Source organism: Paralichthys olivaceus, chromosome 18, assembly GCF_024713975.1.
Source record: "Paralichthys olivaceus isolate ysfri-2021 chromosome 18, ASM2471397v2, whole genome shotgun sequence".
Lineage (NCBI taxonomy): Eukaryota > Metazoa > Chordata > Actinopteri > Pleuronectiformes > Paralichthyidae > Paralichthys > Paralichthys olivaceus.
The window spans coordinates 19,028,361-19,041,451 of record NC_091110.1 but is presented as its reverse complement, the minus strand read 5'-3'; the positions used below and the strand labels follow the sequence as shown (position 1 = coordinate 19,041,451).

General features: G+C 45.1%; 3 protein-coding genes across 4 annotated transcripts; 2 read left to right on the top strand and 1 right to left on the bottom strand.

Moving 5' to 3' along the window:
• Window positions 1–87: 87 nt before the first annotated feature.
• Window positions 88–3,426, top strand: nim1kb (NIM1 serine/threonine protein kinase). 2 transcript variants are annotated; one of them, XM_069513578.1, is made up of 4 exons: window positions 88–908; window positions 1,590–1,875; window positions 1,974–2,242; window positions 2,388–3,426. In XM_069513578.1, the coding sequence occupies exons 2-4, from the start codon at window positions 1,602–1,604 to the stop codon at window positions 3,147–3,149; spliced, it is 1,305 nt and encodes a 434-aa protein (XP_069369679.1). In that variant the 5' UTR covers window positions 88–908; window positions 1,590–1,601; the 3' UTR covers window positions 3,150–3,426. The 2 variants fall into 2 exon arrangements, with proteins under 2 accessions (XP_069369679.1, XP_019968948.2); XM_020113389.2 differs by having other exon boundaries at window positions 88–1,875.
• Window positions 3,427–4,516: 1,090 nt separating this feature from the next.
• Window positions 4,517–6,081, bottom strand: gadd45gb.1 (growth arrest and DNA-damage-inducible, gamma b, tandem duplicate 1). Its single transcript, XM_069513579.1, has 3 exons — window positions 5,849–6,081; window positions 5,527–5,734; window positions 4,517–5,413 (listed from the first exon to the last, which is right to left on the bottom strand). Exons 1-3 carry the CDS (start codon window positions 5,989–5,991, stop codon window positions 5,300–5,302), a joined length of 465 nt encoding a protein of 154 aa, XP_069369680.1. The 5' UTR covers window positions 5,992–6,081; the 3' UTR covers window positions 4,517–5,299.
• A 4,076-nt stretch (window positions 6,082–10,157) lies between these two features.
• Window positions 10,158–12,612, top strand: LOC109643194 (growth arrest and DNA damage-inducible protein GADD45 gamma-like). The gene is made up of 3 exons (XM_020108229.2): window positions 10,158–11,464; window positions 11,560–11,767; window positions 11,881–12,612. The coding sequence occupies exons 1-3, from the start codon at window positions 11,364–11,366 to the stop codon at window positions 11,992–11,994; spliced, it is 423 nt and encodes a 140-aa protein (XP_019963788.1). The 5' UTR covers window positions 10,158–11,363; the 3' UTR covers window positions 11,995–12,612.
• The last annotated feature ends 479 nt before the right edge of the window (window positions 12,613–13,091 follow it).

The window sequence follows — 13,091 nt, the reverse complement described above, 5'->3', positions numbered from 1 at the left end:
GACGATTTCGTGCAGTCACTTCCTGGACTGTGTTAAAATGACATCATTTAGCAAAGTGTTCCCTGAAACATAAGAGGAGATATTCAAGTCGTGGTTTCAAGGAAGCGTGTTTCGTTATTCACCTCGTTTTGATTTATATCCTGATGAGAAAGAAAACCATTCACATCTTGATGTCTTTTTGACCGTCGCTACTGTCCACTGCTGCTCACAGGGACAACACACCTGAATGGAGACGCTCTGCCCGGCGTTGACCTCATGCTTTGTAATCTCTTTATCTGTTCTGCTCAGCCAGCGTCTAAGGGGACAGAGAGCTGATCTCTATGGGAACATTGCGTAATGCTGTTGCATAACATTTCATCTTCAGAAAAGCCAAGAGATCAAGCGTAGCTGCAAAACACGGCCATGTCTCTCACACAGGTGTGTTCTCCGACACCTGCGATCCAATGCACCCGGTCACACGTTCTGTAGATACTAGTACGTGCACGCATTCGTCTCCTGCTGCTTGATTTCGGCCTTGTTTTTGTTTTTGCCACCCCGGCCTGATGTTAACTGTTTGAAGGGATTGGGACGGTCCTAAATTAAAACAGGATTAGAGTTCATGACACCGGCTTAATCCTTTGTTCCTAATTGAGGAGGAGAAGGTGAAAGACAGGGAGAGGTGAGCGGCGGAGGGTGTGGCCGTTAACGTGCCTCCTCCCCTCCACTGTTCCCAGCCATCAGTGCACAGTGGAGGAACGAGAGCGATGGCAGCTCAGTGGGATGAGACCGAGTCAGACCTCAGCATGTGTCGAGAGAAATAAATGTTCTGGCTCCTTTTGGGCCAAAAGATCATGTTTGTTCTTCAGCTTCGATGGTTGTGATGGACGCCGTGGACGTGTTTTGATGCAGAGCAGCAGTTTGGGAGCTTGGTAAGAAGATGAGCTCCTTGTCTTTTACATTTGTTTTATTTTTTGTCCTATTGCAGGAATTTACACTTACAGGTCTGCGATAAATTTATAAATATACATAAATTATAATTTTACTTAAAATTTGTAGTAGAGCTTGACTGGAGGCTGACACAGGTACCGATATTGTGAAGTAAAAGAAATTACAATACCAGTTTATTGATATATTTAAATATTTAAATTGGCAATAAGATCTTGTTATAAAATCCTCTTAACAAATACATGCAATGTTTACAATAATTATAAATAAAGAGAAAACATATAAGAACCAAATATACAGACCGTGGCTCAGGCTCTAACGTGTACACACCTGGTATCAACATGTGGTTTACGTGTTTCTATCTCAAGTGCACAGCTCTAAGTACACGTGTGAAAGCACATGTGGAGGTGCTCTGGGTCACATGTGTCCACATTCTGTTAGCAATTTATATAATAATTATTATTATTATAATAAAAAGCAGTTATTAGGGAGCTCGTTAGTGTTTGTTATGTTTCAGACATTTGCTCATGTTTTATGTTAATGAGATGTTAATGACACTGCAGCTGCTTCTGGTTAGAAAATGAAACTGCTCTGCCATGTGGCAGCTTTGTGCACAAACCATCCGATGATGTTACATGACCGTGATCGTGTGTGTGAATCTCCAGCCTGCTACAGAGATGCCTGGAGGCCAGTACCAGGTGACGAGCCCCAAGCTCCACCACTGCCAATACAGCCTGACCGACAGCTCCTTCGCAGACTCCGAGGACGAGGATGCCAAGGCCCAGCTGCCACTCACCCCCCTGCAGAAGCTCACCACAGACATGTGCAAGGACATGAAGACCATCAAGGAGCTGAACATAGGCCGCAGGGTGGGCTTCTACAAGGTCCGTGGGGAGATCGGGTACGGGACCTTCTCCAGGGTCAAAATGGCGTTCCACGCTCTGGCTAAAGGTAAAGAAGCTATCCACATTACTTCTGCCTGTGATACACAAGCACATACAAACAAGAGCTGTCCCACTTTAAAATGTGTTTGGTCATTTTCCTCGTAGACAAAGTGGCCCTGAAGGTCCTGGATAAGACGAGGCTGGACGCTCAGGCCCAGCGTCTGCTCTCCAAGGAGATCAGCAGCATGGAGTTCCTGCAGCACCCCAACGTGGTGCGTCTGTACGAGATGGTGGAGACGCCCAGCCGCCTTTACCTGGTGCTGGAGTACGCAGGAGGAGGCGACCTCCACGACAAGATCTACAACGAGGGGAAATTTACAGACAACACCAGCAAGATCATCTTCGCACAGATCCTCTCTGCTATCAAATACATGGTGAGCTGCCACATCCGTTTTTTTCTCTCATGATAAACCCAGAATCTCAACAATGAATCTGTAAAATCTGACTGAAGTAAAATAGAAGCTCTCAGATCATCTACAACCTCAGATCTGACATTGAAATCATGTTTCTTCTCTGCAGCACAACATCAACATCATCCACCGTGACCTGAAGGCAGAGAACGTTCTGTTCACCTCCAGCGGCTGTGTGAAGGTGGCTGACTTTGGATTCAGCACGAAGGTTCCAAACCGTAACGACGCCCTGGACACCTTCTGTGGCTCTCCGCCCTACGCTGCCCCGGAGCTCTTCAGGGACGAGTCTTACCTGGGGCCTCCGGTGGATGTGTGGGCCATGGGGGTCCTGCTTTTCTTCATGGTGACCGGCACCATGCCGTTCCGCGCTGAAACCATGGGCAAGCTGCGGCGCTGCATCATTGACGGAGCCTACACCATCCCCCCCTGGGTAGCCGGTCCCTGCCAGAAACTCATCAAGGGCATCTTGAAGCCAGTCCCAGCCGAACGCTACGCCGTCGACCAGATGATGGGCTGCGATTGGCTCTTGCCTGTGGAGTTCCCCTGGTCGTTGGTGCGTCAGGAACCAGTGAGCCCTCTGCGGGGCCTGCTGGGCTCCGAGTACGGGGACCTGGAGGAGGAGGAGGAGGAGGAGATCAGGAACTCGCTGGAGGAGCTCGGCTTTACCGCTGTGCATCTACGGAACAATCGGCCCACAGACAGCCGCAGCCCCGTCACCGGGGTTTATCGAATCCTGCTGCACCGAGCGCAGAAGCGCAGGGGCTGCGACTGTCCCCCTGTGGTGCGAGGTATGGTGAGGGACCCGAAGAGAGAGGGGCTCCGAGCCTACAAGGGCCTCAGACACACCTCCAAGCTCTGTGTGCTTTCATGACTGTTAGAGAAGCTTTTTTTTTTTTTACAGATTCTTTTATACGGGAATTTTTTTTTTATCTTATAAACACTGTTTATATTCATTGTTTAAAAGACTGTTTAGTTTTTACTGTCAAATCCTTTTTTTTATCGTTTGTATTAAAGTGAAGTGCCTGACGACAGGAAACTACAGTAACAGTTCTGAGTGTAAAATGTTTTTAACTTTACTGCAGCAACTCTTTAACCTTTTCATGACTTGTGATCCCTTAAGAATAAAGCAAAGCTCCTCTCAGGCTCGAGTCGTGCAGCACTTTCTCTATCTTGCCGAACGACACTGACACAGGGATTAAAGGAGCCAGGGATTGACCCTCTAATTAGTGGACGACCCACTCTACCCTCTGAGCCACAGCCGCCACATCTCAACATGGCCACAAATATCTGCCCTCTCACCGTTTCTTCTTTCATTAACAGGGTGAGTCCAAACTGGCTTCAACGGCTGCAGACGTATGATGAGATGTTCAGGTTCCTGCAAACTTCACACTGATACGAAACAAAACACAATCATCATCATTGTCTTTTTATTGCATAAACTCTTTCATGCTAAATATATTTGTGCACATGCATTTTGTGCATCTTTCCTTTTGTGCATGCAGGGTTTTGGAAAATGTGCAGATTACAAAGGAAGTGAAAAACTTCGACCCATTGAAACCAGTCCTGTGGTTTTGAAAAGACTAGTATTGTTACTGAAAGAAGAAGTAATGTGGTGAAAGGCTGATGTGTGTGTGTGACGCAGGTTTCATTGTTGAGCTGCAGAGCAGGTGGCTCCTCCTGCTGCTCCTGCTGCTGCTGCTCCCCTCTCCTCCCCTCTCTGTGGCCTGTTTACCAAAGTTTCACCAAGTGCCTGCGAGTAAACAATAGCGCGGACAGCAGCTGGCAGGACAGCAGATGATACTCGGGACCTCCACAACCGGCCCAAACCAGTCAGACCCGACCCAGCTGCCCCCCCCCCCGGCACTGGAGACCCACTGACACCTCCTCCCAGTCCTGCCCTGCCCGACCCCCACCTGCAGGGAGCGGCAGATGGTGCGGCGTGGCTGCGGAGACATCTGCAGCCCAGACAATAGACGCTCTGTGCGGACCGCTGGAGCTGACAGGCCCGGAGCTGCGCCATTGTGCGCTGCGCCATACACATGCAGATGAGCTGTGCAGGGGGAGGGACCGAGGAGGTGCTTTATTCTCAGAGCAGATGACAGGCGGTCGCGCCCTCCATGCAAATACTGCTGAGTCTGAGAGTGTGAGTTCCACACACACACACACACACACACACACACACACACACACACATGCAAGTTGTTCAAGAGACAAAGTGAAAACTCCAAACACAAAAAATATGATCTGATGATTTTTATTAATCATTTCAAAATATAAATTAGTTTCCAACAAGAGGAGCAGATTCTCCTTCTTCTTCATTAATAACATCATCTTACAGTTTTTCTTCTTTAACATGAACTTCATTCATCCATTTTCCAAAGTGAAACCTTTAGAGAAAAGACATGTTCTTCTTATTTTTTATGTTTATCTTTTTTAAATCATTTCTAAAGTGAAACCTTTAGAGGCTTTTTTTTCAAGACTTTTTTAAGAATTTTTTTTTGTCATATTTAAATTTCTAAAGTGAAACCTTTAGAGAATTAAGACAATTCTGGAAAGTGGGAAATATTTGCGCTGATTGCAACTGTTGTCTTGTTGCTCAGCGAAGAGGACACTTTTAAAAAGTCTCTTTTTAACAAGGCCTCTTCCTCCGCACCGCTTCTTCTCCTGCTGCGCGTGCGCGTCAACGTGCGACATTTGCTCTGTGGAACCACAGGACGCAGAACTCGCTTCTCCTTCCTCTCCAAACCTCATCCGCACAAAGAATGAGGGTCGACGTGTCGCTCTTGTGGCATGCCCGACCTCGTTCACATAAAGAATGAGAGTCATCTTGGCATGGACGGGACAAGAGGCGACGGTTCACGGGGGCCCCTCCTCGGGGCCGGCGCCGTGCTGCCTGGACGGGAATCCTCCTCAGGAGTATCCAGGGATGAGCAGAAACATGTTCATCCTGATCACCAGGATGAGTATTTCCAGATAAGAAGCTTCACAGCATCTGAGCAAGAGAGGAGCCGGAGCCCCCGATCAGCGGCCGGGGAGGCTGACCTCAGGGACCCAGTCGTTCAGACGGCGGCTCTCCTCACAGAACAGATGCAGCTTCTCCAGAGCAGGGTCCTCCCAAGAGCCGTCAGCTGGGTTCTGTTCAAGCAGGAGGAGGAAGAGGAGTTAGTCTCACATGTCTCACAAACACACACGTGTGGAGAAGTGGAATAAAGGAGGTGGCTGGTGTGGACTGAGGCCTGGGTACATACCGTGATGAGGACGCAGTGAGCGTCTTCCAGCTGCTCCGCCTTGTCACCAACGATCTCAGCCAGACGCTGCATGTCGCTCACTCTGACGATGCTGATGTCGTTGTCGAAGCAGAAGGACTGGATGAGGGTGAAGTGGATCTGCAGAGCGATGTCACACTCGAACTCCTCGTCCGTGGCCAGGACGCAGAAAGACACGCTGTCCGGGTCACTGTGGGGAAACAATGAGGAAAAACAGCTCATGAGATTTCATCCAACACACAAACCCAAAGAATCTGAATTTGCAGAACTGCAACAAACTTCGTCTCTTCAGTCTCATACTTACAGATTCATAACTTTAGCACACTCGTAGACGCCCACGGTGAGGGAGTCGTTGTCTTTAGCGGACACCAGGACCTCCTCCAGGGCTTGGCCGGTGCACTGGGCACGCTCGGTGGGTTTCTGGATCAGAACCTCCTCAAGAGTCATGATGAAGATGATGGAGATTATTCCGCACAGGGAGATTTTCAGAGAGTTTGTTCGGAGAGTTAAATCCGGAGCAGAGTGAGTTCAGAGCTGCAGCCTCCCTCTCTTTATACCCTGCAGCTCGTGCGCCCCAGTGAAAGCGCTGCGCCCTGATTGGCTGAGGCTGAATGGTGTATTGGTATGATAATGCCATTGTCACACTCCGGCTCGTGGCAGATTGATGGGGGTCATCGTGCCACGCACGCTCCCCCTCTGAGCGCAGCAGCCTGGCCTGAAACCAAAAATAGCTTCTTACAAACAGAAGTAGTTCGAGCACTCTGCAGCACTTTAACGCAAATAACCGAGAACTCAGCTGGAGATTCTACACGATGCAAACATAGTGTGTTTATCTGTGGGTTCATAAAGAAACTCTAAAAGTCTCATTCACATAAACAAACTCTGACAGTGCGAATTTATTCAACCACAACAACTATTCAAGACAAATGAAGAGAAAATAACAAACTGACAGAGATGATTTTTGCATTTCAGACGTTGATGAAATTATTTTAGCAACAACATGGAGAAAGTGTGACCCCCCCCCCCCCCCTACACACACACACACACACACACACACACACACACGCACACAAACCCCCTCCTCCCCGAGCAGCAGGGAGAAAGGGCAGGTGGATGATGCCATCTGTGGACTCGAGGCTGGCCATAAAACGGCCTCTATTGTGCGCACAGAAGCCCTCTATTATCACGGTCCTCCATACAAATGCAAATGAACAGCGCGTGCCAGAACGCTGTGCGTGCTGCGCAATCTCCACTGCGGACCACGTGGACATCAGCTGTCCAGAAAGTCCCTGCTCGATTTTTATTTATTTACTCTGGGGAGTTCAGGGGCCACACGGGCTGAACTCTGCACGACAACTTGTCAACTTTTTGTTTTGCATTCGGTGCATAAATCCACCAAATGCTTTCTGCAACTTTCTGCCATTTTCCAATCGTGGAGAATCTTTTGGGCACGCATCGTTTCCTCTCATGAAATACTTTTACCCCAGTAGTTCGTGTGTATTTGTCATGTTAAATGTTATATTTAGTGGAATAACTTTTCGCGTAGCTGTAAATTAACAACTTTCTGTGGAATCACTTTTACGTGCAACCAAACTTTTACGCACGCATCATTTCCTCTCATGAAGCAATCTGTCGCCAGTGGAACGTGTGCATGGGCATTTATTTAGTATTACATTCGGTACATTGTGTTTATGTGTAGCCTTCAATAAACCCACAGTGTTTCTGGCGACTTTCCTCCTGGTCACTTTTACGCGCAACCTAACTTTTACGCACGCGTCTCTTCCGGTGACAGAGCGGTTCCTGTCCAACAGCTCGTGCTTATCTGCTTATTCTTTAGCTGCATGATAATCCGACCCACATCGGGTCAGGCCTGCTGCCACTGCTGCGTAAATAGACGAGGGGGCTGGCGTGCAGGAGACACAGGTTGGCGGTGATTGATTCAGCGCTATTGTTCCATGGAAGGCAGAGCGGCAGATGGAGAACTGTCGCTATGAGGGGAGGGACCTCAACCCCTAGCCCCCCCACTCCTTTCTCTCCTAAACCCAGGTCAACCCCGACCCCAGGGCGCGCCGCTCTTTTGTCCGCAGGTCTCCACATCCGCCAGTCTGTTGTCTGAGTTTTGATTAAATTTAAATGGCAAAGAGGAGAAATTATGCTCCAAACTTTCTTATCTCCAGACTCGTGACGGCAGATTCACAGATCACTTTCAGTTTGAGCTGTAAACACGTGTATGAAAACACAAAGTGTGTGTTTTTATTTTTCTTATCTGCTCGTTGTTGCAGCAACAGAATCAGTTGTTTGTGTCTTGCAGTAAAACTCATCAGCTGGACTGAAGGAGGAGGAGGAGGAGGAGGAGGAGGAGGGACAGAGTGTGATCTGGATCCAGCTGATGGAGACTCACTCTGGGCTATTTTAGGAAGGATCAGCTTGCATGGCTACAGGGCAGGCGCGTGCAAATCGATACGGACCCATTGTTGCTGAAGCACATCTGCCAGACGGAGGCAGCGCGCGACAGGTGTTGGTGGTAAAAGCTGTTTTGTGTTGACCTGCGGCGAAGCTCGGACTTTTCTCTGAGGATGGAAGTGTCTGAAGATTTAAAGTTTGGATAATTGCTTCTGATGGGTTTAGGAGAAAATAGGATTTATTTTTTCTTTCAATAAATAAGTTTTCTGAGCTGCAAAGCTGCAAAAAACACGTTTGAATGTGTCTTCTAACGAGGCTGGGAGAAGAAAGTCGAGGATGGAGATATAGAAAAGTTTTGTTGAAGCTGAACAACTCTATAAAGCTAAATGTGTTCTGGCTGAACTTCAGTCTAAAACTCATAAATCCAATGAGCAGCGGAATGGAAAGGTGCGGTCATCGCACCCAGCAGGTGCTGCCCGGCCTGCCTGAAGTCCTTTGTCCGGCCTCCCCTCACCTTCTCCCCGGGGACAGATGCTATCTCTCGGTTGCCATAGAGAAAGATGCAGACGGGAAGATAAAGCGCGCAGGCATCTCCAGATGCCACGCGCCTCGAGTGAGGTCCGGCTTTACGCATGCAAATCAGCGGCGCGTGCCACAGCCCAATCTACAAGAAACAGTTCAGACAGTGAAGTTGGTCACGAGTCAAATAAAAAGTCCAAGTGACATCCAGGACAACTGGAGGGGGGGGGTGCAACCACAACATAATTATCAATAGAGACTATTAGAATAGTAAGTTAGTGTATTTTACAAATGTCCTCATACCGTTTTTATTGGATGTCTCTTCTTGCTCAGCTCTGCAAAAGTCATCAGAGTTTTTTTAGAATGTTTATGAATAAATAAATAAAATAATATTTCGGTTTCAAATACTATGAATTAGTCAGAAAAACCGAAAAAAAAATTGTCCGAAAACCAGAAAAACATTTAATCCGAAAAACAGAGAAAAATAAATTACTGAGAAAAACCGAAAAAAATTACTCAGAAAAACAGGGGGGGGGGGATTAGTCAGAAAAACAGAAAAAAAATTTGTCCGAAAACCAGAAACAAATTTGTCCGAAAGCCAGAAAAAACAAATTTGTCCATAAAATTGAAAAAAAATACTGAGAAAAAAAAAGAAATTGTCCGAAAAACAGAAAAAAAAATTGTCAGAAAAACTGAGAAAAAAAATTTGTCAGAAAAACGGAGAATAAAAAATACTGAGAAAAACGGAGAATAAAAAATACTGAGAAAAACAGAAACAAATTACTCCAAAAAACAGGGGGGGGGGATTTGTCAGAAAACCAGAAAAAAAAAATTGTCCAAAAAATAGAAAAAAATTACTCCGAAAAGAGAAAAAAAAAGAAATTGTCTGAAAAACTGAAAAAAATGTAGTCAGAAAAACTGAGAAAAAAAAATTTGTCAGAAAAACAGCAAAAAAAATACTGAGAAAAACAGAAAAAAATTACTGAGAAAAACAGGGGGGGGGGATTAGTCAGAAAAACAGAAAAAAAAATTAATCCGAAAAACAGAAAATTTTTTGTCCAAAAACCAGGAAAAAAATTTGTCAGAAAAACAGAGAAAAAAATATTACTGAGAAAAAAATTACTCAGAAAATCAGAAACAAATTACTCCAAAAAACAGGGGGGGGGGGGGATTAGTCAGAAAACCAGAAAAAAAAATTTGTCCGAAAACCAGAAAATAAATTAGTCAGAAAAACAGAGAAATTTTTTTTTAGAAAAACAGAAAAAAATTACTGAGAAAAACGGGGGGGGGGGGGGGATTAATGAGAAAAACAGAAAAAAAAATTTGCCCAAAAACCAGAAAAAAAATTGTCAGAAAAACAGAAACAAATTACTCCAAAAAACAGGGGGGGGGGGGGGGGAATTAGTCAGAAAACCAGAAAAAAAAATGTGTCCAAAAAACAGAAACAAATTTGTCCGAAAGCCAGAAAAAACAAATTTGTCCAAAAAATTGAAAAAAAAATACTGAGAAAAACAGAAAAAAAAAGAAATTGTCCGAAAAACTGAAAAAAAATTTGTCAGAAAAACTGAGAAAAAAAAATGTATCCAAAAAAACAGAACATTTTTTGTCCAAAAACCAGGAAAAAAATTAGTCAGAAAAACAGAGAAAAAAAAATTACTGAGAAAAACAGAAAATAATTACTGAGAAAAACAGGGGGGGGGGGGGATTAGTCAGAAAACCAGAAAAAAAAATTGTCCAAAAACCAGAAAAAATATTGTCAGAAAAACAGAAACAAATTACTCCAAAAAACTGGGGGGGGGGAATTAGTCAGAAAAATTTTTTTTCCGAAAAACTGAGAAAAAAAATATTAATCCAAAAAACAGAACTTTTTTTGGTCCAAAAAACAGAATTAAAAAAAATTGGCACAAAAACAGGATTTTTTTTTTTTCAGGTGAATGTGATTTGCTTTTGTACAAATCAAGTCTGTATTGTTCAACCAAGACTTCTGACTGGGATGGACAAAACAACAGAAGGCGTGGTTGAACTGGTAACGGGTCAATTTAAAGTGTTAAAATCTGACGATGAAACTTAACAACAACAAAAACCAAACGTAGAACTTTCACATCAGTTTACATTTCTGCAGGTTGAGAGATCAGACTCATCAAACCTGTTTAAAAGCTGTTTCTTCTAAATTACTTGTAACCGGATGATGTAACAAATGTAATGTAGATTTGACGTTCACAGTAAAGAACAACAGAAGTCCACCAGAGTCTATTCATAGATTTTCATTCCCTATGGAAACTAATGGAAACAATAAGTTCCTGAATGGTGAAGGACCAGGAACTAAACCATGAAGCTCACTTTAAAATGTTTAAAATAATAAAGAACTGATGCTTTGCTTCAGAACTCACAGGGTCGACATTAAATTAATTCTGTGTAAAACGTGGTAGTAATAAGCTGTTACTTCAGCCTTTAGTCATAGATATAGATATATATTAATGTAGAACAGCTTCTGTAACTTGAAAACTCTCTGCATCAGTTTGAATGGGAGTCAGTATTAACTTCTAATTCATCCAGATCTTGGAGCACTTTGACGACAGCAGCCTGCTCCTCCTGTGTGGTTTCATTATTCCTGTACGCTCCAAGAATCATTTAAAGGTCAGAGAGTTTCTACATCTGATCCTTTCAACCGAAGCTGCCCCCGACTTTCTAAGACTTTCTATAGGCACGCGTCCCCGAGGGTGGGGAGGCGGCTGCAGGCCTGTTGAGGCCATTGTGCCCCCAACAGCCAATCGGGGAGTGAGCGTGTGCCGGGTCGGCAGTATAAATGTTGGCAGACTCCAGGAAGCAGCACAAACACTCTTCTCTGAACATCTGACCACCTCAGCTGAACTGTACCTAACCCCAAACCTATCAACATGGAGTCTCCTGGAAAATCTCTGAAGGAAGCTCTGCTCTGTGCTCAGAGCGAGGACCGACTCACTGCCGGAGTCTACGAGAGCGCTAAAATCATGACTGAGTGAGTAGACGTGACTTAAATAGGACTTTATAACATGACTCTATACTTGATCGGGATCTGAGAGCTAACAGGAAGTGTCTTCTCTTTGTCCACAGTGACCCGGACAGCGTGTCTTTCTGCGTCCTGGCCACGGACGAGGAGTTCGAGTGTGACATTGCTCTGCAGATCCACTTCACCCTCATCCAGTCCTTCTGCTTCGACAACGACATCAGCATCGTCAGAGTGAGCGACATGCAGCGTCTGGCTGAGATCGTTGGTGACAAGGCGGAGCAGCTGGAAGACGCTCACTGCGTCCTCATCACGGTATGTATCCAGGCCTCAGTCCACACCAGCCACCTCCTTTATTCCACTTCTCCACACGTGTGTGTTTGTGAGACATGTGAGACTAACTCCTCTTCCTCCTCCTGCTTGAACAGAACCCAGCTGACGGCTCTTGGGAGGACCCTGCTCTGGAGAAGCTGCATCTGTTCTGTGAGGAGAGCCGCCGTCTGAACGACTGGGTCCCTGAGGTCAGCCTCCCCGGCCGCTGATCGGGGGCTCCGGCTCCTCTCTTGCTCAGATGCTGTGAAGCTTCTTATCTGGAAATACTCATCCTGGTGATCAGGATGAACATGTTTCTGCTCATCCCTGGATACTCCTGAGGAGGATTCCCGTCCAGGCAGCACGGCGCCGGCCCCGAGGAGGGGCCCCCGTGAACCGTCGCCTCTTGTCCCGTCCATGCCAAGATGACTCTCATTCTTTATGTGAACGAGGTCGGGCATGCCACAAGAGCGACACGTCGACCCTCATTCTTTGTGCGGATGAGGTTTGGAGAGGAAGGAGAAGCGAGTTCTGCGTCCTGTGGTTCCACAGAGCAAATGTCGCACGTTGACGCGCACGCGCAGCAGGAGAAGAAGCGGTGCGGAGGAAGAGGCCTTGTTAAAAAGAGACTTTTTAAAAGTGTCCTCTTCGCTGAGCAACAAGACAACAGTTGCAATCAGCGCAAATATTTCCCACTTTCCAGAATTGTCTTAATTCTCTAAAGGTTTCACTTTAGAAATTTAAATATGACAAAAAAAAAAAATTCTTAAAAAGGTCTTGAGAAAAAAGCCTCTAAAGGTTTCACTTTAGAAATGATTTAAAAAAGATAAACATAAAAAATAAGAAGAACATGTCTTTTCTCTAAAGGTTTCACTTTGGAAAATTAACAATAACAAAAAATTAAAGTGTTAAAATAAAAAGTTGTGTGAATTTGAGCTCGAATCTTGAAAACTGAAAGTTAAAACTAAAGATAAAGTTTCATAAGGTTTCCCTTCAGCTCTGTTGTTTTCACTTTGTCAAATTAAATAACTTGTTCACTGAATAACTGAAACTTTTGTCTGATGAAAACCTAAAAATAAAATATTTTCAACCAAGTTTTGCTCTTCGACTGTTTTTTGACCTTTTCTCAGCTGAAAGTCCCAAATGTATTTTTTCTTTGACGAACCTGCTTCTGTTTTGACTGTTTGACTTTCTGAGCTCTTTCTCTTTCGTTTCCTGCCTGAGAGCACGTTCACATGTTTTCAGCTCAGGTTTGTGATTTTAAGGTATTTTCTCCTGAAGCATTAAAGCGACACTGAAACAAAACCAATCAGGTTCCCCGGCACAA

Coding starts and splice junctions, on each gene's coding strand:
- nim1kb (XM_020113389.2), top strand. CDS start 1,560: ATGACCGTGATCGTGTGTGTGAATCTCCAGCCTGCTACAGAGATGCCT. Junction 1,876..1,973: donor GTTCCACGCTCTGGCTAAAG/GTAAAGAAGCTA, acceptor TTTTCCTCGTAG/ACAAAGTGGCCCTGAAGGTC. Junction 2,243..2,387: donor TCTCTGCTATCAAATACATG/GTGAGCTGCCAC, acceptor TCTTCTCTGCAG/CACAACATCAACATCATCCA.
- gadd45gb.1 (XM_069513579.1), bottom strand. CDS start 5,991: ATGACTCTTGAGGAGGTTCTGATCCAGAAACCCACCGAGCGTGCCCAG. Junction 5,735..5,848: donor TGTGCTAAAGTTATGAATCT/GTAAGTATGAGA, acceptor GTTTCCCCACAG/TGACCCGGACAGCGTGTCTT. Junction 5,414..5,526: donor CTCACTGCGTCCTCATCACG/GTATGTACCCAG, acceptor CTGCTTGAACAG/AACCCAGCTGACGGCTCTTG.
- LOC109643194 (XM_020108229.2), top strand. CDS start 11,364: ATGGAGTCTCCTGGAAAATCTCTGAAGGAAGCTCTGCTCTGTGCTCAG. Junction 11,465..11,559: donor AGCGCTAAAATCATGACTGA/GTGAGTAGACGT, acceptor CTTTGTCCACAG/TGACCCGGACAGCGTGTCTT. Junction 11,768..11,880: donor CTCACTGCGTCCTCATCACG/GTATGTATCCAG, acceptor CTGCTTGAACAG/AACCCAGCTGACGGCTCTTG.